This window comes from Sylvia atricapilla, chromosome 2, assembly GCF_009819655.1.
Source record: "Sylvia atricapilla isolate bSylAtr1 chromosome 2, bSylAtr1.pri, whole genome shotgun sequence".
Taxonomy (NCBI): Eukaryota; Metazoa; Chordata; class Aves; order Passeriformes; family Sylviidae; genus Sylvia; species Sylvia atricapilla.
This window is the reverse complement of record NC_089141.1, coordinates 89,541,187-89,564,394: the sequence shown is the minus strand read 5'-3', so window position 1 is coordinate 89,564,394 and position 23,208 is coordinate 89,541,187. Positions and strand designations below refer to the sequence as shown.

At 42.1% G+C, this 23,208-nt stretch overlaps 2 protein-coding genes and 1 pseudogene across 3 annotated transcripts; all 3 read left to right on the top strand.

Annotated features, from left to right (window-relative positions):
• Nucleotides 1–42: 42 nt before the first annotated feature.
• On the top strand, nt 43–2,217 carry LOC136375177 (coagulation factor X-like; the record flags this gene model as incomplete). Its single annotated transcript, XM_066340545.1, has 2 exons — nt 43–196; nt 980–2,217. Coding segments are annotated over 2 exons (696 nt in total), but the record flags the coding sequence as incomplete, so codon positions are not given.
• A 1,853-nt stretch (nt 2,218–4,070) lies between these two features.
• On the top strand, nt 4,071–11,983 carry LOC136358014 (coagulation factor X-like). 2 transcript variants are annotated; one of them, XM_066313800.1, is made up of 7 exons: nt 4,071–4,249; nt 4,843–4,975; nt 6,464–6,577; nt 7,152–7,292; nt 8,902–9,152; nt 9,932–10,049; nt 10,825–11,983. In XM_066313800.1, exons 2-7 carry the CDS (start codon nt 4,900–4,902, stop codon nt 11,364–11,366), a joined length of 1,242 nt encoding a protein of 413 aa, XP_066169897.1. In that variant the 5' UTR covers nt 4,071–4,249; nt 4,843–4,899; the 3' UTR covers nt 11,367–11,983. The 2 variants fall into 2 exon arrangements, with proteins under 2 accessions (XP_066169897.1, XP_066169898.1); XM_066313801.1 differs by lacking the exon at nt 4,071–4,249 and having other exon boundaries at nt 4,816–4,975.
• Nucleotides 11,984–19,007: 7,024 nt separating this feature from the next.
• LOC136374543 (coagulation factor X-like) lies at nt 19,008–19,534 on the top strand (annotated as a pseudogene).
• The last annotated feature ends 3,674 nt before the right edge of the window (nt 19,535–23,208 follow it).

Below are 23,208 nucleotides of genomic sequence, written 5' to 3'. Positions count from 1 at the left end.
GAAATCAGTTATCTCTTCACAGCTGATCAACATTGAACTGCACTTCTTCCTTTTGTACTTGCCTTTTTTGTTTCACAGGCTGTTCTGTTAAATGAGGAAGGAGAAGAGTTTTGTGGTGGAACTATTCTGAATGAAAATTTTATACTTACTGCAGCTCATTGCATAAACCAATCCAAAGAAATCAAAGTTGTTGTTGGTGAGTGATGATTTCTTTTACTTTTACTTGAGGTGAGAGTGTCTATTATGCCTAACGTTCAGTGCCTTAAATCTCCCATGAGATGTACTCATGATTCATTAGGTTTGTTAGTTTTTTGCTGCATTTTGTAATTTCTTGGTATTGTGAGAATCCTGCATTGTAACAACAGGAGCAGCTGATGTGGAAGGTGATAATGGTGCCTCTCATTCTTCCCTACCAGCTAGGTGCAAGTGATTACAGTCACATATTCTACAAATGTTGGCTATCAATAAGTTCAGCAGAGCAGTGCTTCTGAAGGAAGCTCATCGTTCCTGGCAGTTCAGAAGCATCCAGATTTGTTCATGCTGGAACCCTCTGGAAAGCTATGACTCATTGAATAGAGCACAAAAGAACAAACTCAGATTTATCATTGCTTCCCTTTTGAGCCAGGACACAGGACCAACACAGCTTCATCTTTGCACTGGTGTAGTCCAGACCATGTTCTCTTCTCTAAGCCAGCCTCAAGAGCTTCCACACAAAGTTGCATTAGTTTAGCTGAATCAGCTTATGCCTTTATGTAAACTGGTACAAAAATCTCCATAGACCAATCCCAGGACCAAAGCTGATCCAGTTGCTGCTAAGAAACATTGCCATACCTGTTTATAGTTTCCTTCAGTGGTCTAAGGTCCTGGGCAAAGTACTCAGAATGAATAGACTACTCTCTTCCTCTGTCAAGGAGGAAATCTTGTTCTAAAATTCTTGTATGTTCTCCACATTAATGACACTTTTAATGCTCTTGTACAGGTGAAGTGGACAGAGAGAAGAAAGAGCCATTTGAATCAATGCATACTGTGGACAAAATACTTGTTCATTCCAAATTTATTCTCGAGACCTATGACAATGACATTGCCTTGTTAAAGCTGAAGGAACCTATCAAGTTTTCAGAGTACGTCATCGCAGCGTGTCTCCCCAAAGCAGACTTTGCTAATGAAGTTCTGATGAACCAAAAATCTGGGAGGGTCAGTGGCTTTGGGCGTGAATTTGAAGGCGGACGAAGATCAAAAAAGCTGAAGGTGCTCGAAGTACCCTATGTTAATAGGAACACTTGCAAGCAATCCACTAACTTAGCCATAACAGAGAACATGTTCTGTGCTGGTTATGACACAGAGAAAAAGGATGCTTGCCAAGGAGACAGTGGTGGCCCCCATGTGACCAGATATAAGGATACTTATTTTGTTACTGGAATTGTTAGCTGGGGTGAAGGATGTGCAAGGAAAGGCAAATATGGTGTCTATACCAAACTGTCCCGCTTCCTGCGTTGGGTAAGAACAGTCATGAGGTTGTAGGTTATGGTCTGCTTCCATTTGTATTACTCCTGGCTTCAAAGCACATGTCTGTGGACTGTGCAGGTGTTTGGAATTGGTTGAATGAGGGAATTCCCCAAAGAAGAAGGCTGCTGAGTGGGGTCTTTGGCTTCTTTTACTTATTTATCAGTGGCTGTTTTGGTTCCTATCTGTTGACACCAGTGCTCCTACCAGAGGCTCCTAAACATGTTCTGAACAGTCAGTATTCATGATGAAAGCAGGAAGGACAGGACTCAGTTAATCCGCATATTGCAGCCATCTGGCTCAGGAGGGAGTTTGTCCTTACTGGAGTTGTTTAGCTTCTACCTTTAAATGTGATCAGAAGATAAAGGGAGCAGGGAATCTTTCATGGCAAAGGCTGAGACAGAATTAATTAATCAACGTGGTGCTAAATAGCCACATGTTCTACAAAATGCCCTGCTCAGATCAGAGCAGTTCAATAAAGAGTGGTTCACTTTATAAGAGTTGTACTTCACTCTAGTTTAATTTGTACACTCTGCTCATCAGAAAATATATATGTGCACATTCACTCTTTTCTGTATCTTGTTAGGCATTGTGTACAGCTAAGGATTGGAAAGCACCTTGCTTTTTCTAAACAAGTATTATTCTAGGTCTTTATGATAGGTCCAATATTGATGTAAACCAGCATTTCAAATAAACCATTCTTTCTTTTCGGTTCTCCTTTGGTTGTTTGTTTTTTTTTTTTTTACAAAGCCCCGTCAGCCTCTATGCCCATAACAATTCTGATGGCTTTTCCAAGGCTTCTCCAATCTCTTATGCTCCCCTTTGCTCTGAGGAACAATGAACTTCATTAGACACCTGCTACTTCTTTCTCAGGCTTTGAGCTGGTACTGGCTCATTTTGCATAGCAGGTGCTGAGAGTAAAGCAGGCTGACAAACTCAAAACACAGCTCTGCATTCAGAGGCAGAGCTGTGACTGTGTAACTGTGGGCAGGAAAGTGAGTGGGCAGGTCAGTTACCCCAGCTTGCTGGTCTTGACCTGTCTAACTCCTCAGTGGGCCTACTTCAATTTATACACAGCAGTGGTTGTTCCCTGAGTTCTATTGTCCACTGGATTCTTGTTCAAATCCTTTGTCCCATGGGTACTGTGCCTTGTGCTCAATCAGGGTGAAAGATCCCTCTTCAAAGGAAAACCTCAGGTCTGGGTCCTGCCCAAATCCTACTCACATACCCTTGCTAAGGGCCCTCTCCTACTCGAGTGGAACTTGAGGACTGAAGCAAAACACAAGGTGGGCAGTGAAGGTGTTGAGGTAGCTGAAGGCATCATTTTATGTCCACTGCACTTTCTGTGCCAGCATCTCTGCCATGCTGAGACAACGTGAGTGAAATATCTCCTTGCCTCTGGACCTCCTACCAAAGCTCATAAGCAGCCCTAGGGCCTGCAACAAAAGGAGGAATGAAAGCACACTCTCTTTTGAATGTAGACCAATGACCAGGGAGTAATTTCACATGGTAATCTTTGAACAGATTGCAGAACCTAGGAAAGGGACACAGCACACAGCTGTTGAGTAAACTGGTGGATTTTAAGATACCCGAATTCCTCCTGGCAAGCAGACACGGCTGGCTTAGGCAAAAGCTGGTGTGCACCAAAGATGGTGGACAGAGAAGCTCTAAGCTCTCCTCTAATGCTCAGGGTTCTTCTGCCTTCAAGGAAAAGCCAGTCATGGGACTTAAGGGAAGAAAAGGGTGGTCATTAAGCCCTGTAACTAGAGAAACCCTGCAGTAGATTTTCCCAGGAGGGCAGTGAAGTCTCTGATGCCAATTGTGTTTCAGAGTGGGAGGTGTAAGTAGCTGTCAGGTGTGCAGCATGATGGGGGCTGCCCTAAGGAACAAATGTTGACAAGCTGCCCTTTGTTCTGGTATCCTACAGTATGGTAGGAAAAGACACTGCAGCAGGCTCAGTGTCCAACAGGAAGCAACCTTCCAGATAGCTTCTGCCCTGGAGCCTTGGCCAACATATCAAAATTATAATAGAGGTTAACTTGATCCCTTGTTGGTTCTGTAGGTTGGGCTGGGTGCCATTGACAATGTTTCCAAGTGAGCAACACAGTGTCACTGTTAGGATCATGCCTTCGTGCCTTTGCACTGCCATGGGAAGAACAAGCTTCCTGTGTCCTGCTCCCTGGTGCAGGTGGCTTGCCTGGCAGGATTGTCTTCCATAGCCTGATTCCCAGACTACAATGCCATTTCAAGAGCTGTCCCCTTGGAGTATTTTAAAGAAGAGAAAACAGCACAAAACCCCCATAACCCCCTCTCTTAGGTTACAGTGTAAGATGTACCCAAAAGTAAGTTCTATCACCATCTTCATACACTGTTAAAGCCAGGTAAGGCAGTGTTCCTTATCTCCTTCATGACTCATCCCTGATAACTCCAGGGGATATCTTCTGTTAATGGGCCACTGAGTCTCATTGCATGACTGATAAAATTACATCATCCCATTGTGAAATGCTGAACCCAGGGGGAGGAACCAAGCATTCCTACCTGGATATAATCTGAGGTTTCGAACACCACAGTCAGCCTTATTCTCTGAATTCCCAGAGGACAAGAGCTCCATAACCACCACTGGACTTTGACAGGAAAATCCTTCTACAGGATCACTGCTTCAACAGAACCACATCTATCACTTCAAGAGGACTGCAGCCACCATTTAATCTGACTGCCACCAACACCCTGACCATCACGGTGTCAGGTTGTATTCTGACTCTGTCAGCGTTTCTATATTATTGCATTTATTTTCATCTTCCTATTAAATTTTATTTCTGACTTGGGGTCTCCCACTGCTTTGCTCTCAAACAATAACAGCCCCAAAATTCACAATGAGATAGAAATTGATGAATCTGGGGAAGTGTACTCTGTCTAAATATGCTTGTGATAGAGATAGTGGGTAACTGTGCTCACCAAGATCTGGAGACTTGGTGCCTTGATTCACTCCTCACTTCTCGGGTGCCTTCCTGCTTCAGCCCAGCATACAGGAGGCACAAGCTCTGGCTCTGGTTTTTCTGCCTTCTTCGGGACTAGGGCAAGAGCCACTTACTCTAGCTCCTTGCCGCTTGCATAGTTCTGCTGCTTTAGAAAGGCTTTTTTCAAAATTTCTGGAGGAAAGCCTCCTAGAGGTGCTCTGCCAGCACAAAGCTATCAGTGTGTCATTGCTGCAGCACACTCACTTCTTTTCTGTCTTAAAAAAATAAGTGTGCCATGGTGACATTGAGTGCAGACTTTGCTCTCAGAGGTTTTGTTTCCTCATGAGTGAATGACCTTTGCACTGTGGTGTTTCTCATTTAGCAGCTGTCCCAGAGCCCTGCAGGGAAAGCAGTGGGTTATGCGCAGTGAACACGGAGGATGGGCATGGCAGGTCATCGTGGGACAATGAGGCTTCTTCCTGTTGTCCTCCTTTTCCTTCAGATGAGGCAGACAGGTAGAGGGTTTGCTTTAATTTGGCTTTGTGCTGCTTTGCCTAAACCACGCAGGTAGCTGTCAATATTTTTGCTTTGCAGGGCAGGGGACATGAGTGAGCTCTGGTAGCTCTGTTGTCTCATCCACCTTGCTTGTCTTTGACAGCTGTAATGTAATGATATTCAGGGCTCAGGCACAGGGGGAAATCCACTTTGGACTGACAGTTGTGTCAGTGTAAATTATGGGGTCAGTATGTTGATATGTAGTGTTTTCAAATGCTCAGCACAATTAAAGGGCTGTTCTTCATATTCATAAGAGATGTGATAACTAAACAATCATTACTATCCTTTTATAAGCTGCTGAGGAACAAAGTTATGCCCACAATATTTAACTATGCAGAGGAGAACAAGAACCCTACCCCATATTGTCGCTGTGATTTTCTAATTCTTCACACAGACATCACAGCTATACTTGATAAAATAAATTGTCTCACCTATTCTGACCCTGCTCCAAACAGGGGCAGAACATGTGGTAACATTTAGGAATTTGAAAATTGTCTTGTCTAAAGCAATAGATTATTAAGCACTTTTCCGGATATCATATTTCTTGTATGAAACAGTGCATCCCACAGAACGTGTGTGAGTAGGGAACACATTTTTTGCAGCAGAGCACTAAATGGGACAGACCATGTCAGTGAGCACCAGAGAAGGGATGAGATGGGGTGGGAGAAAGAGCTGCTACATAAAATGTGTCTCCAAATGTGGAGTTACCTCCCTGTCCTCCATGTTCCTGAGTTTTGAGATATGTGTAGCTGGGGCCCTGGAGTGAGATCAGCCAGTTGTGTCTGAGAAAGGAAGAAAGGCTGCAGAACTTGAGAAGCCAGCATAGATTTGGGCAGTGTGAGGTAAGAGGTAATAATTTCAAGCTCAAGCTTGTACTTCAATGGTTACAGTGGGAAAATTTTGGTGCTCAAAGCAGTACAAGACAGAAGTTTGGCCTGCTCATATGAATTTATCAGGGTTTTGTAAAGTTTGGGGGTTTTACTAACTTCTGTTTAATATGCTGGTATCTGTGTCTTTAAATGAACAGCTCTGCAGACAGAAGACATGCGGAAGGCCTGAGGTGACCTTTAAGGAAATAAAAGTTGATGGTTTTTAGCCAGTGGTTGCAATGTAGAAATGTCCTGTCTGGTTTTACAGGATTCACTGTAAATTATGTAGACTCTGACCACTATGTATTACTTTATCTTCCCACAAAAAAAAGCTTGCATGAACACTGTCATACAGGGGCCACCAAAAAATTATTGCAAAACTGAGTGTACGTAGATGAGTCATTGCAGATGTGGAATGATTGCATTTATACTGTTTGTTCTGTCTGGAATGTGGCAACTCACAGGACCTATATTTTAAAGGAAGGATGAGAGATGGCTTAAGAAAACTAAGGGCCCTTCCGTGTTCATTGAAAATGCTTACACACTTCCAGTAATCTGGGTTTTGGTTTGTTTTTGTAGATGGGAACCAATGCAGTTCAAATCCTTGTCACTATGGTGGCCACTGTAAAGATGGAATTGGTTCATACACTTGCACGTGCTTGGATGGTTATCAAGGCAAGAACTGTGAATTTGGTAAGTTTCTGCTTTGGAGAACTGTGGCAGTGAACTTCCCAGGGAGCCTTGCAAGGAGGCATGTTCTGCATGGAAATCCTTCCCGGGGCTCACTTCTGTGGCACAGAGCTGCCACCGTGACCTTGCCACGGGGGAGGGTGTATCATTAGCCCAGAAGTCAGGGTGAGAGTGTGGAGCTGATGTTCAGTCGCAGGACCGAGGGGAGTGAGGAGGGGTTGAGTATTTTAGGGCAGGAGGGAGGAATTGTGTGAGGATTTACACAGTGATGTTCTCTGTTAGTGTTTTGTTCATTCCTCCCCTGACAATTTGTCTCTGCTTTTCTGAGCTCACCTTGTCATGGCCCCTGCGCCCACTTGGACTTGGCAGGTACGTTTTGTGGGCTGGATGCCACTGCTTTGTAAGGCACAAGAGGATGTTCAGCACTCACATCAGTAATTCCTAAAGGGAGCTTCAGGTGCTTGGCAGGTGGAGATTGAGATTGTGTTTAAAGAGTGTGTTTTGCTTTGGGGAACCTGCAGATCTTCTGTGAAGTCAGTGTCTATGTGTAGTTTTTCTCCCACCGTGTCTTTTATAGTCATACCAAAGTTCTGCAGAATAAACAACGGGGACTGTGAGCAGTTCTGCAGCGTCCAAAGAGATGGACGGAAGGATGTGTTGTGTTCCTGTGCAGATGGGTATGTTCTGGCAGAGGATGGCAAGCACTGTGTCGCAACAGGTACGAAGCCACGAGCTAAACCACTAGCAGTGGTGGTGAGACTTGTTTCACAGTTAAGGGATGTCTTGGTCTGCCGTTGAATGTCTTTTGAACCACCAGTATCCTACACGACTTAGACTCAAGAGTGAGACCAAGAGATTTATATTTTAAAAGTGTTCCATTTTTACTTGCTGTGATGGAACGGACCAAAATCTAAGTGACCTTGAGCTCTTTCAACAGCAGGCTTGTCAGTGAGACCAGTTCGAATAAATTCTGCTGTTAACAGGAGAACAAAAAAATCGTAAAATCACAGAATATTCTGTTTTGAAAAGAATCCTCAATGATCATCAATGTCCAACTCCAGGTCTATTACTAGACTACCCCAAGAATAACTCCATGTACCTGAGAGCATTTACCAAACATTTCTTGAACTCTGTCAGGCTTGGCGCCTTGACCACTTCCCTAGGGGACCTGTTCCACTGCCCAACCACCATTTTGGTAAAGAACCTTTTTCTAATATCCAACCAAAACCTCCACTGACACAGCTTCCTACCATTCTCTCCAGTTTCTTCATGCAAAGGGCTATCCAGTACTAGAATGGACTGCCCAGAGAAGTGGTGGGGTCATCATCCCTGGAGATTTTCAAGCAATAACCAAATGTGGCACTTAGAGTCTGATTAATGAGGTGATGATCTGTCAGAGGTGGAATTCAATGATCTTGGAGGTCTTTCTCAGCCTAAAGGATTCTGTGATTCTATGTCCTATCCCTGGGCATCACAGAGAAGAGATCAGTGCCTGCCCTTCCTCTTCCCCTCAGGAGAAAGTTGTAGACCACAATGAGGTCACCCCTCAGACTCCTCCAGGCTGAACAGACCAAGTGACCTCAGCCGCTCCTCATACAGCTTCCCCTCAAGGCCCTTCACTGTCTTTGTTCCCCTTATTTGGACACTCTTTAAGAGCTTTATATCTTTCTTATATTTAGATACCAAAAACTGTACACGGGACTCAAGATGAGGCCACACTGAGAAAGTGATCAAAATAGGATCTTTGCTCAAACACTTACAGGCCATATGAAAGAGCAGATGGCAAAAAATGTAGTCTTTAGATTGCAGTTCACCATATCAAGTCATAACTCAAAAGATTGTATAATTATGATTATGTATATATGTACAATTTTCTTGCCTTTCAAAATACCACAGGGGAGGGGTGAGTCAACCATTTAGATATCATGTCAGGTTTTATACACTTACAGCTAATAACAAATTGCTGTCATTAGCCATATTATTCCTAAAATAAAGCACTTCACTCAGTTTCCAAATTAAGCACATTTTATTAAGAGGAATTACATGAATATATCTATGTAAATAATTGAAGATTATGTATTAAATTTTAAATACTTCCAAAATATGATCATGAGATGGAAGCTGAAGGAGAGGCTTCACAATGAGAAAACAGGAGTCTTTTTTCAAACTATATGGTCTTCTTCCTTGGTTGCATGTGCCAAGGCTTTGCTATTTTCTGGAAAATGAGGAAGAGGCACTATATATGTTGTCAGACAGTGTTTCCAAGGAGTTTCTTCTTCTGCTGGTGTTTCTCTCCATCTTCAATTTCAATGTTATTCTCTTTACAGTAAAATACCCTTGTGGAAAAATCTTTGTGGCAAAGAAAAAAAGGTCTGTTCTTTCACCTGCTGACTATAGCAATGGAATGAATGAACGAGAAAACCCTTCCGCAAGTGAAACGAACACAGAGGAGGACTTTGCAATTACCACAGAAAGCCCAACCCCTCCACCTGACAACAGACCAAGGAGCAGGGCTCCGTATGTCAATACCAGGATAGTTGGTGGGGATGAGTGTCCTCCTGGCCAATGCCCATGGCAGGTAAATGGAGGAGGGTTTACCCAGCATGTGGGCAGAGCGTGTCTCTGAGGAAAGGTGAGCAGTGGCTCCTTCCAGCTGGGTGCCTTGTGAAGGTGACCCATGTCACATGCCAGTGACAGTGAGATGTAGCTGGACTGTGTGACCCTGGGCACCTGGATGTGCTGTTCTGCCAGCTGCAGCCTCATGGTGTCAAAACAAAAGGCTTTGTGCCATTTTTGATGGAGCTGCCTACCCTATCCCCAGAGAGCACCTTTGGGACATGCTGGTCTCCCGGGCCATTTTTGCAGGTTACATTTTGGTTCTGTCTGAGACCATCCACTCAGGCAGCACACCCAAGTGCCTGTCCGATAAAGCCAGGGTTTGCTTCACAAATACACCCTCGTATCTCAGTTTTACTCTTGAGTTTTGGCCAGCCAAAATGAATTCCTGTATTTGGAACATTCTTTGAGGAGGGATGTCCAAAGGATGGGGTGATGTGGTGTCTGCACCCTGCCTGCTCAGTCAGTCAGTGCCTGAAGGACATTACTCAGCACTGAGAGTGACTGAATGTGGAAGCCAAATCTTAGCTTCACAGAAAGACAGCTGAGAATCTGTAGCAGCAGAAGTCAATCTGTAGCGTCTGCACAAGGGAATGAAATACTAGGAGAGACCTGGAGGGCCATGTACATGGTACAGTAAGAAGCATGTCTGTAGTGTCCAGAGAAATCAGTTATCTCTTTACAGCTCATCAACATTGAACTGCACTTCTTCCTTTTGTACTTGCCTTTTTTGTTTCACAGGCTGTTCTGTTAAATGAGGAAGGAGAAGAGTTTTGTGGTGGAACTATTCTGAATGAAAATTTTATACTTACTGCAGCTCATTGCATAAACCAATCCAAAGAAATCAAAGTTGTTGTTGGTGAGTGATGATTTCTTTTACTTTTACTTGAGGTTGGAGTATTTCCTATGCCTAACGTTCAGTGCCTTAAATCTCCCATGAGATGTACTCATGATTCATTAGGTTTGTTAGTTTTTTGCTGCATTTTGTAATTTCTTGGTATTGTGAGAATCCTGCATTGTAACAACAGGAGCAGCTGATGTGGGAGGTGACAATGGTGCCTCTCATTCTTCCCTACCAGCTAGGTGCAAGTGATTACAGTCACATATTCTACAAATGTTGGCTATCAATAAGTTCAGCAGAGCAGTGCTTCTGAAGGAAGCTCATCGTTCCTGGCAGTTCAGAAGCATCCAGATTTGTTCATGCTGGAACCCTCTGGAAAGCTATGACTCATTGAATAGAGCACAAAAGAACAAACTCAGATTTATCATTGCTTCCCTTTTGAGCCAGGACACAGGACCAACACAGCTTCATCTTTGCACTGGTGTAGTCCAGACCATGTTCTCTTCTCTAAGCCAGCCTCAAGAGCTTCCACACAAAGTTGCATTAGTTTAGCTGAATCAGCTTACGCCTTTATGTAAACTGGTACAAAAATCTCCATAGACCAATCCCAGGACCAAAGCTGATCCAGTTGCTGCTAAGAAACATTGCCATACCTGTTTATAGTTTCCTTCAGTGGTCTAAGGTCCTGGGCAAAGTACTCAGAATGAATAGACTACTCTCTTCCTCTGTCCAGTCTGTTCTAAAATCTTTATACTTTCTCCACATTAATGACGCTTTTAATGCTCTTGTACAGGTGAAGTGGACAGAGAGAAGATAGAGCCATCTGAATCAATGCATACTGTGGACAAAATTATCGTTCACTCCAAGTTCGTTGCTGACACTTATGACAATGACATTGCCTTGTTAAAGCTGAAGGAACCTATCAAGTTTTCAGAGTACGTCATCGCAGCGTGTCTCCCCAAAGCAGACTTTGCTAATGAAGTTCTGATGAACCAAAAATCTGGGAGGGTCAGTGGCTTTGGGCGTGAATTTGATGGTGGACCACTCCCCAAAAAACTGAAGGTGCTTGAACTCCCCTATGTTAATAGGAGTACTTGCAAACAATCCACTAACTTTCCATTAACTGAGAACATGTTCTGTGCTGGTTATGACACAGAGGAAAAAGATGCTTGCCAAGGAGACAGTGGTGGCCCCCATGTGACCAGATATAAGGATACTTATTTTGTTACTGGAATTGTTAGCTGGGGTGAAGGATGTGCAAGGAAAGGCAAATATGGTGTCTATACCAAACTGTCCCGCTTCCTGCATTGGGTAAGAACAGTCATGAGGTTGTAGGCTATGGTCTGCTTCCATTTGTATTACTCCTGGCTTCAAAGCACATGTCTGTGGACTGTGCAGGTGTTTGGAATTGGTTGAATGAGGGACTTTCCCCAAAGAAGAAGGCTGCTGAGTGGGGTCTTTGGCTTCTTTTACTTATTTATCAGTGGCTGTTTTGGTTCCTATCTGTTGACACCAGTGCTCCTACCAGAGGCTCCTAAACATGTTCTGAACAGTCAGTATTCATGATGAAAGCAGGAAGGACAGGACTCAGTTAATCCTCATATTTCAGCCATCTGGCTCAGCAGGGAGTTTGTCCTTACTGGAGTTGTTTAGCTTCTACCGTTAAATGCGATCAGAAGATTAAGGGAGCAGGGGAACTTGCATGTCTAATTAAAGGGTGGTTTGCTATATAAGGATTGTACTTCACTCTAGTTTAATTTGTACACTCTGCTCATCAGAAAATATATATGTGCACATTCACTCTTTTCTGTATCTTGTTAGGCATTGTGTACAGCTAAGGATTGAAAAGCACCTTGCTTTTTCTAAATGAGTATTGTTCTAGGTGTTTATGATAGGTCCAATATTGATGTACACCAGCACTTCAAATAAAACATTCTTTCTTTTCGGTTCTCCTTTGGCTGGTTTGTTTTTTTTTTTTAACAAAGCCCCATCAGCCTCTATGCCCATAACAATTCTGATGGCTTTTCCAAGGCTTCTCCAATTTCTTATGCTCCCCTTTGCTCTGAGGAACAATGAACTTCATTAGACACCTGCTACTTCTTTCTCGGGCTTTGAGCTGGTACTGGCTCATTTTGCATAGCAGGTTCTGAGAGTAAAGCAGGCTGACAAACTCAAAATACAGCTCTGCATTCAGAGGCAGAGCTGTGACTGTGTAACTGTGGGCAGGAAAGTGAGTGGGCAGGTCAGTTACCCCAGCTTGCTGGTCTTGACCTAACTCCTCAGTGGAGGAGTTAGATACTTCAATAATAAATACTTGAAGGAGTTAAATACTTCAATTTATACACAGCAGCGTTTGTTCCCTGAGTTCTATTGTCCACTGGATTCTTGTTCAAATCTTTTGTCCCATGGGTACTGTGCCTTGTGCTCAATCAGGGTGAAAGATCCCTCTTCAAAGGAAAACCTCAGGTCTGGGTCCTGCCCAAATCCTACTCACATACCCCTGCTAAGGGCCCTCTCCTACTCGAGTGGAACTTGAGGACTGAAGCAAAACACAAGGTGGGCAGTGAAGGTGTTGAGGTAGCTGAAGGCATCATTTTATGTCTACTGCACTTTCTGTGCCAGCATCTCTGCCATGCTGAGACAACGTGAGTGAAATATCTCCTTGCCTCTGGACCTCCTACCAAAGCTCATAAGCAGCCCTAGGGCCTGCAACAAAAGGAGGAATGAAAGCACACTCTCTTTTGAATGTAGACCAATGACCAGGGAGTAATTTCACATGGTAATCTTTGAACAGATTGCAGAACCTAGGAAAGGGACACAGCACACAGCTGTTGAGTAAACTGGTGGATTTTAAGATACCCGAATTCCTCCTGGCAAGCAGACACGGCTGGCTTAGGCAAAAGCTGGTGTGCACCAAAGATGGTGGACAGAGAAGCTCTAAGCTCCCCTCTAATGCTCAGGGTTCTTCTGCCTTCAAGGAAAAGCCAGTCATGAGACTTAAGGGAAGAAAAGGGTGGTCATTAAGCCCTGTAACTAGAGAAACCCTGCAGTAGATTTTCCCAGGAGAGCAGTGAAGTCTCTGATGCCAGTTGTGTTTCAGAGTGGGAGGTGTAAGTAGCTGTCAGGTGTGCAGCATGATGGGGGCTGCCCTAAGGAACAAATGTTGACAAGCTGCCCTTTGTTCTGGTATCCTACAGTATGGTAGGAAAACACACTGCACCAGGCCCAGTGTCCAACGGGAAGCAACTTTCCAGATAGCATCTGAGATCTCTACAGAGGAAGTTTATTAACCATATTTTGGGCATGATGCATGTTCTATGTTTTAGTTTTGCTGTTGTTTCTGACTGGAGACAACTGAGCAAACACCTGAGTCATCACCATTACAAGAGCTATGAGTTAGAGGAGGATTTTGACATCCCAGAGATGAAATGAGAAAGGTACTTAGTGGGATACAGGTTGCCCTGTGGGTTTCCAGAATGTTTCCAGGAAAATCTCATATAAACATGTCAAAAGCAATTTTGAGTGCCCTTATCTGCATTTAATGCTAAAATATGGACTAGAAATTGCTGACAAAACAATGATGAAAGGTATCTTCCATAAATGTAATTGTAAATGTAAAAATTACAGAGTTCATTAATGAAGTAAAGAAAAAGAACAAGAGAATAAAAATAATGTATTTTTTTAAAGAGAGGCTACTTTTAAAATCCCCACAAAACCCCAAAATGTGTAAGAAGTGTCAAAAGTGTCCCAAGGTCAGGAAGGTACACGACAAGTGATTAAAACTGAGATTTTTTGAGACCTGACCTCCAAAAGCTAGTGTAAAAGTGCCTAGCTTTGTATAAAAGTATTGTAAACATCCTGACATAAAACCAGAAAAGCTGAGGAGAAAATACAATAAGATAAACAATGATGTCAAAATCAAGAGCTGATCTAAGTGTTTGAATAATGGAAGAAAGACTATGAATGTAAGTCTAAGCCCCCCAAGGGAGAAGAAAATCTTTTTTCCTTAAGGTACCAAGTAACTTGCACCCAAAAAGGAGGAAAGAAACTGCCAAACTGCACTATTCAGGAAGAAAATCACATCAAATTTCTCCAAGGGAAAAATCACACCAATTTTCCCCAAAGACATATAACAGGCTGGATGGCTGCAAAAGATGAAGTAAACCTCAGGTCTCCTCTTTAAGGGAGTCTTCTAACATCATCTTATCTGAAACTTTTATTGCAACAGATAGAGGAACATCTGTAAGTTTGATGCAAACCTGGTCAAGAAACTGTGCTACTTGATTGAAAGATTATATGGAGTGCAAATCTTCATACAGGTGAGCCTGAAGACCTCTGACACTGGTATTTTCCACAGTAAGATGCAAGACAAAAGAGAGTGTTTTCTCACTGTTTTTTAACCTCATTCCAGACTGGAAGGGCTACCATAAGTTGAGAAGGGCATTCAGGCAGTTTTGGGAAATTGAAACACTGGTCCAACATAAATACAAGGAAATTACGTAAACTTGAAACCAAAATTTCACCTTTGGCCCCACAACATGCAACCACAGAGATTTGTAAAATATGTAATAAAGCGAGACTTCTTCATTTTCATGAGGATAAACAGCTAGAACAAGAAGTAATGGGATCCCATCTCTCTAAGGGCTGCTCAGATTAGATGTTAGGAAACACTTTTTAGACATTATAGGGCTAATTAAGGAGTGTGTTAAGCTGTGTGGGTGAGCTGTGGAATCTCGTTATGAATCTCTAGGAACAGGTTAGACAACATCTTTAGGGCCAGTTTATTTGCTCTTGCACTGTTAGAGCCAGGAAGAGCTCTCTCACTCTGCCTGTGATCTTGCAATACCAGGACTGAGCTAAGGTAGCATGAGTCATATACAGATAGAAAATGAATATTGCAAGGATCTACCAAGAGTCCAATTCTTCATTTCTTACTGGTGCTTTAGTTGTTGATATGTTTTGCCTCTTATGTGGGTAAGAGCCCATGTTCATCTTTGCCTTAGTACAATGGCTGTTCTAGCAAGTACAGATTGCTCCTTGAACTGCCCTCTGAGAGCTGTTGGTTACAGCTGGGAAACACAGCATAAAAAGTAGAGTAATAGCAACGTTGTGACGGAGGGTCACACTTGTGGCTGCTGTTAGGAGCACTAAAGGACTAGGCAGGCCAGCAGGAGGTCAAGCAGGAAAGCCTCTACTTTATTTTTCTGACTCCATATATATACAGTTTTACAAAGAGGCCAAGATTGGCTACCCAGGTAGCCACCTCTTTGACCTCATTGGTGAACATCACCATCAATCATCTTTCTCCTCCCAGAGGAGACGTATGTAAACAAATAAAAAAATATACATCGATTACTTGAAGCTGCGTGAGAAGAAAATGCAAACAGTGAAAAGCAGGCAAACTTGAGGCAACACAACCTACCTAATGTTGGCAGCTTACAGTTGTATAATTTAAATAACACAAGTATTGTTATTATTGAGGCTTTTTGCAGGAATTCTACTGCATTTCCTCAAGTGGTGGGGTGTTTGACTAATGTTTGCGAGCCAGCTCTTATAAGTTGTTTGTACTTTTATGAAGTCACCATGAACCTGTAACCTGCTTATACAATTGTTTCCTTTGCAGTCATACCAAGTGATGCAAGGTCAACTTGAGAACTGTGAGCAGTTGTGAAAAACTGAAGATGGAGGAATCATATGTTCCTGTGCCACTGGCTATGGCGTGGGCAATGACAAAACCTGTGTTTCTGTAGGTACAAAGCACATTTATAGTTCATTCTATGGGACACATCACATCTGTACCACATTAAGGAAGTGCTGCTGTGTTGCAGTGCCACTGTAGCATAAAGAATAATGTTAATTGTTCATGCCTTTCACATGACTTACTTAAGCTGTTGATAACAAATTTAGTAAAATTTTAGCCAGAAGATATAAATTAAGTAACATCAAATTATGCAGCTATGGGGGATATGTGGCAGCAAAAATATCTCAAGAAAGTATTCTGTGTAATTGGGTGTGTTTTCTCAGAGGACAACAATATCCATGTCCCAGCAGGGGGAAAACCATATCAGAAACTGGTGATTACCACAGGGCTTAGATTCCTCTTCTTTCAAAGACTGAAACAGGCTTTTCATACTATGGAAGATTTTTTTAGAAAGCAACAGGTTAGATTTTTGATTGATGAAAGTTGGTGTCTAGTTTGAAGGCCTCTGGGACATGATGAATGCCTGCATGAATGCCTACAGATCCAAACAAGTAGAAATCCAAGAAATTTCTCCCTTTACAGTACACAGTTCACGAAGACTCATTATCATTTCAGTAGCAGTAACATCATGTGACTGAGTTATATTTCACTTGTTTCTCTTAAAATACCACCTGTTCCATCTAAAACAAATACAATCTGCCTTTCTCTTTTCTTCTAACAACCAGTTTTCTGCAGTTAACATGTGGCAACCTACATACAATAATAAGTACTGACAGTGACTTTAATTCCATCAGTTTTGCCTTCATTCAAATTGAACATTAACGATTACTAATCTTAGTCTATTCTTTTGTGTCTATGTTATACTACCCTTTGTAATTTAATGCCAAATTACTGCCATGAGCTTATGATTCCCAGCATAGAATACTTTACCCTATTTTCCAATTAAAATATTTTTAACAGCAGGTACATAACAATATATAATATATACAATTGTTATATATACAATATAACAACTGTACCAATAATGGAAGATGTTTCACTTTTAAATACTTTGAAAATTAGGAACTACTAGCTACTAGCACAAAAATGGGTAAGTTTTAAAAGAAATGAAAATTATTTTCATTTCTCATGCATTCCAGTTCTTGCATGTGCAAAGTTTTGGTTAAAATCTTGAAAAATCTTGAAAAATCTAGCAAAGCCAAACCTGACATGGACACCTGCATATCTAAGTAGATTGTAAAAGGCTGCTGTCAAGGAGTTGTCCTTGAAATTAATTTTAAACAGATTTTCTCTTGTTTTCATGAAGTGTTGATTCCCTGAAAGTGACCTGTTTCCCTGCAAACTATTTTCCCTGCAAACTATTTTCCTATAACTCTAAAGGTTGCTTTTGACTGAAAAATCTATCTTCCAGCAGGTTTGAATAACTGTGATGAAAACCAACCCAAGGTGCAATGGAAACTAGATGTACTTTCCTGACCATAAAACTACTCCTTATATCAAGGGCTCTGTCAAACAAGCTCTGCTGAATGGCACCTCAGTGACAGAAATTGCTTTCAACAGCAACTGTCTGTCCTTCTGCTCCACAAGGCTCCTTGCATGTCACTCAGCTTCCTACCTCAGGGACAGCACAGGCACCATCCCCCACAGAGATGGAAGACCATAGTCCTCCATTTTCTATGTACTCGCTTAAATCAGGTGTTTCTCAGCTCAGATGGAGGCTGGTAACATCAGCTGAACATTCACAGAGTGTGTTCAGTGTTATGGATATGCTCTTTGTTGTCAGCATGCAACACATGCTTCAAAGTCCCAGTACCACCCACCACCAAGCAATTTGGTTTTGCCTTTGCAGTCCCACTTAAGGCTCAGAAATCATGAAATAGATGGCAGAAAGTCACAGGAATCACAGAAAATCCAGATGCCCATCCTGAAAATGAGGAATCCACTGAGGCCTTGAGTAGATCTCCATCTGGAGGTCACCAGGGAGGCTGGCATTCCCCCAGCATATCCCTGTGGCAGGCAAGGAGCCTGGGTTGGCAGCTGCTTTCTCCTCGTCATGCTCATCCTGCCCCAGTCCCAAGAGGGCCAGGCTTCCCAGGGTTATTCCACTCTGCTGACTACTGTGCTTCTGCACAGGTCTCCAGCCCTGAATGATCTTGTGTCTCCATTTCAGCATCCAGCAAGTGCTGAGAGGGGCAGCCTAGGGAAGAAGTGGTTTGCAGGTATGGGGTGGTTGGTAAGTGCTCCTCATTTTCCCTTTACTGCAAAAACAAGAAAGTGTCCCACGTTTTATTATCCTTATGTGAGATGCTGAATTCTAGCAGAGCTTTTCTTACCCTCTTGTTGTTCCTCACTCCCTCATTTTATCTCTTGACTAACTGTGAAATACATGGCCAAATTTATAGAACAGACAGTTTCTTTAAGCTTGGTTTGACCTAGTGTGTTTTATATATGTTAGAAGCCAAATATAAACTAGGGAGTTATGTGGGCAGGTAGGGTGGAGAAGATGTAGTTAAACTGGTGTAATATCACAACTTTATGCATTTTCCTGTATTGGCCAAACACTGAAGTGTCCCAGATGCCTCATTCAGATATCAGCAATGACTGCTTTGACAGCATGTAGATATTATTCTAGGACTGTTCCATGCTTGAAACCTCAAATATATTATTTGCCATGGTTGTTTATTAAAAAGTAGTTTATCAAAAAATTCTAGGCACTGAAAAATGGTGTTCTGATTCGTAAAATTTGTACTCAACCTACCAGAGTAAAGCAAAATTGTAGTTGCCTTAACTCCAATTGCCTGACCATTTAATTCCTCAGGAGACTTCATGCAAATTGAGGAAGACCAACTGTACATGTGAATTTGTAGATTCTTGTATGCAGAATGTTGAAGTTTAGAAGACAATAAATATATTTTTTCTGGTTAATTCTGACTATATTGCTCTACAAATGAGGAAAAATTCTTCTATGTTGAGGCTTGCCTATCATAGGAATACTGCAAGGAAACCCACAATGTTTTATCAAAGTTTTCATTGAAAGCATTATTCTGACTTAAAAGTTCTGATTTTCTACTTGCTTGGCATTTTGTCAGCCCTCTAAAACCTCTCCAAAATGGGTATGAATTGCTATAGCTTCAGGATACAGGACTGGTCAATTCTATTTGTACAGCACATTTCCTATATAGAGTGCAAGGAACTTCGGTCCTTTCCATAATTGAGATGCCTTAGACTTGTTGGTATTGTCTTATTAGCAACTACTTTCATTATCTGACACAGGGATGGCAGACAAAGAAAGGTTAGAGCCAATTCACAGAGTGGAAAAAATAGTTGGCCATGCTGAATTTGATACAGAAACTTTCAGCAGCAGCAGCACAGTCTTTCTCAAATTAGAGAAATCTATCACATTTTCTGAGAACGTTGTCCCAGCATGCCTTCCAGAAGATTTTGCTAGATACATTCTGATGAATTAATTGGAATTGTCAGTGGCTTTGAGAATATGTTTTAATGTGCATGGCCACTCAAAAGAATGAAAGCACTTAAAATCCTTTATGTGGACAGGGACATTTGTAAACTCACCCTTCATAACCTGGTCACAGAAAACATGTTTTGTGCTGGTCAGGATAGATGGAAAGCATGTCTGCCAAGAAGATGGAGGAGACTCCCACAGACCCCAATAGAAATGGTGTTTGCTTTGTTACTGGTATCATCAGCTGGGGAGAAGAGTGTGGAAAGTGAGAAATATGGGATATACCACAATTTGTTAAATTTCCTACCCTGGGTGACAAGTGTTTTGACAAAAAATTGAATGGCTTTGACATTTGATAAACCAAGTTGCCTTAGCCCTCAGATCTGGTTCCTAAGTAAGATTTTCTCTTTTTTTAACCTGGTTGCTAAAATTTTGACAGTTTGTTCTGCCTTGAAGAGATGCTATCTATTTGTTCATGGGCTAATACCTGTTTTTCAGAAGGTGGGCTTGGATTTTTCGAAGAGCTTGCTGGTTCTAGACGATAATGAAATTTCTTCAAATGGTTTAGGAACTCTTCTGCTCTTGCTGTTAGAACCTGGATTTGTTTATTGGAAGCTTTGCCTTTGTGGATAAGCCCACCTCCCATTGCAGTGAAAGTTGGAACTACCTCAATGTTTTTGTGGCAGCACATGCTTTATAGAAACAAGCTGCACTAGGATAACATCAAAGCAAGACAGAATCAGAGTTGGACAGCATTTTAAATGCCTCTGAAAAAGCTACCTGATTTTCTAGATCTATAAACATGTATACAGAAAAACTCCTAGAAAATGCAAAAACTATTCCTGTATCCAGAAAAGTCTAATTAACTGTACATGTCCCTGACTGAAGTGAGTTGTTAGATGAAATTCCTTAAATTGGAAAGCCTTACTTACTGTCACCAAAATCACTGCTGTTCTGATAGCTTCTTGCTTTCATTCTGAGATACTTTCTTCACCAGCTTTGTTGATATAATGATTTTTGCTATCATAAATTGAATGCATTGCATACTCTACAAATTACAATATTGCTATATGTTATTATTTATATAAAGTATTATTTAAATCATTCACAACTGAAAAATATTTTAATATTTTTCTAATATTTCAAGACTAATAAAAGCCTAGCTCTTTTATCATCAGAACCTGCCATCCTCTGTCTGTCTTATTTCAGTCCAGAGAAAAAAATATTTGTTTTACAGCCAATTCAGTGGTATGTTAAAATTGTGAAGCAGATATTGAGATATTTGAACCTCTACAGAAAAAGTACTCTGTGTTATACTTCAAAAAGTGCATCGGTATATATTTTGGGAGAGAAAAAAGATGTTACAAATTGGATTGTGGCATAAAATGTGCAATATTTTTCTCATTCTCTACCTTCACGGTATCCAGTTTTCAAGTGTGAAAGTCACCATTCAGGGATGATTTTTATAATGGAATTTGTTGATCAGTTTGAAAGGAATAGAGCAGTCAGCTTTGTTCTGCAATGATCAATGTGGTTTCCCTATAAAACCTCAAAAAACCCACTCTGGAGTCTGTCCCACTTGTTTTATTTCCCTGCCATTTTTCTCTGACTTCCTGAATTTCAGCCTGCTAAATTAACTCGATTCAGGAGTGACAGTCATGGTGTTCAACCCCTGATGGCTGCATATGTCACTCCCTGACATCACTGCTCCAAAGGATATACCCTTGCTTGAACACCCATAGGACCTCCTGTGAAACCTCTGATTACAGTTCAGCCCTAAATTGTCGAGAGAACCAGCCTGATACACAGAACAGTGGGCCATGCTGGGATGTGTCCCAGGGGCTACAGGGAGGCCATAACACAGGGCTGACACTTGCTGACCCATTCCCTCATTGCCATCCATCTCTCCTTCCACCCAGCCCTCCATGACCACTTGTGCCAGTTCTGCAGCACGTCTGGTTTACTCATAATCAATTAGAGAGGGCACAGACACCTCTGATGGGCTTTGATTGCTGTCTTTAGCTCAACACGCATTCAGAGGAATCAGTCATCTGAGCTTCTCCTTCCTCACCTCCCAGTTTGCATTGCCAGGCATGAAACACCATCAACCTCCTCAGATACTCAGTACCAGGGTATACCAGAGTACTATTCCAGGGTATTATTCTGTCTGCAGGGACACTTCCATGGCTGCTTAATTGCAGAGAACTGCAATCCTCACTCAAGGCACATAGCCAGGCATACATCATCAGTGCTCTACCCCAATGCTCTTTGAGTCCACACAGACAAGACAGAGTTTTAACTCAAGTCATCCTGAAGATGCACTTTGCAACTTGAATAAGCTTTTTTTGCCATCCTATTTCAATATGGATAGAGGGGTTTTTTCCTGTTGTAAATGCAGAAGTCAATCTCCATAAGCAGTCCAGTGTGACAGTTGCACAAGTCCACAGAATCCATGTGTCCCACATGGATGTGTCCCCATGCTTGGCAGTCAGGTTGATGGCAAAATCAGCCAGTTACATATGTCTGGGCTGTGGGTGGAAGATGGGTGCAGTCCTTGCACTGGTGCTGCAGAGGTCATGTTAGGACTTCCCTCCCGCTGAAACTGTTGCAGAAGGACTGACTGGTATGTCAAAGGAACAATTTAAATGATAGCGTCTGGACACAGCTGCAGGGGTGCTGCTCCATGTCCTCAGTGGAGAGAGTCAGGCAGAAAGACAGAGGAACAGGAAATGGCATTAAATTCCAGATAAAGTTCAAATACTTTCTTATCTTTTCATTGTCCACTTCAGATTGCATCAGTGTTCCAGGAGTTTGCCTGAAAAATCCACTGTTTAGGTTACTCTGAGAGACATCGTTAATGATTTTTATCCTGAACTCCAGGTTAGGGCAATGGGGAAGTGTTACCAGACAAAATCGGAGGGAAAAAAAACCTTCAGCAAAAATGGCACAGATTTCAGAGTGGTTTTGCTTTATTTTTCACACAGGATGAGGGGATATTGCTCATCTCAGAGTGAAATTAAGCATCTTACCAACCACCCTTTATCCATCACTGAAATTGTAACTAGGGGATGAAGTGCAATGATGTCTGTGCATGTGGTCTGCCATCTTTGGGTTCTTCCAATGTCCATTTCTTTTGGTAGGGGAAAGAATTTTAATATATAAGTTGAGGGAAAAGGTAAAGAAACATGAAGGTGGAAGTAAAGAAATAATATATCTTAATAAATGAAATATTAACAGCAATTGCTATTTTTAATAATATATGCACAGAAAATGTCAGAGCTTGCATCTACAGATATCAAAGCATCTTAGAAGGACTTTGGTTAGAGGGGGGCCTTCAAAGATCACCTCATACACCAGTAGACCATGTTGCTGAAAGCCCCATCCAGCCTGGCTTTGAATACATCTGGGGATGAGTTAAGTGTTAGAGGTATTCCAATGTGGCTTTTGTTTTCACTGCTAGGCCATCAGGACACTTGCACATCCCCGAGGGTAGACTGACAGTCTTGTTGTGAGTGCAGTGCCCAAAGGAGGAAATCAGAGCTCTCTGGGATTATATTCCTTCCCTTCTTCACTCCTCCAAGGTTTCCTGCAATCTGTCATCAAAACACAAAGAGAGTGCTGATGTTCTTTTGAAACAGCCACCAAGTTCCTCCCACATTTAGAAATGCTGATGCACTTTGGATTTGGCAAGAAAACCTTTTTTATTTTTCTTTTTTTTTTTTTTTTTTTTTTTTTTTCTGCAGGTGGTGAACAGACCTGGCTGAGCTCAATCCAGGTGTTTAGCTGAAATCAGTACTCATTTTAACTGCAGTAAGCAGCTCACCAGCTGAGGTATGCATTTCCAAAAAAGTATGTGATGGGTTACTCAGGACAGCTGCCCTTGACACATCATGCTGCAGCAGGGCCAATGGCCAACCCATAGCATGAGATGGGTGGCATTGATATGTCCCCATCACTGCCCCATCACTGCCCGGGCAGCAGGTCTGCAAACCCACTTCCCCTGGGTTGCTGCA

Coding starts and splice junctions, on each gene's coding strand:
- LOC136358014 (XM_066313800.1), top strand. CDS start 4,900: ATGGGCATGGCAGGTCATCGTGGGACAATGAGGCTTCTTCCTGTTGTC. Junction 7,293..8,901: donor CAAGCACTGTGTCGCAACAG/GTACGAAGCCAC, acceptor TTCTCTTTACAG/TAAAATACCCTTGTGGAAAA. Junction 10,050..10,824: donor AGAAATCAAAGTTGTTGTTG/GTGAGTGATGAT, acceptor GCTCTTGTACAG/GTGAAGTGGACAGAGAGAAG.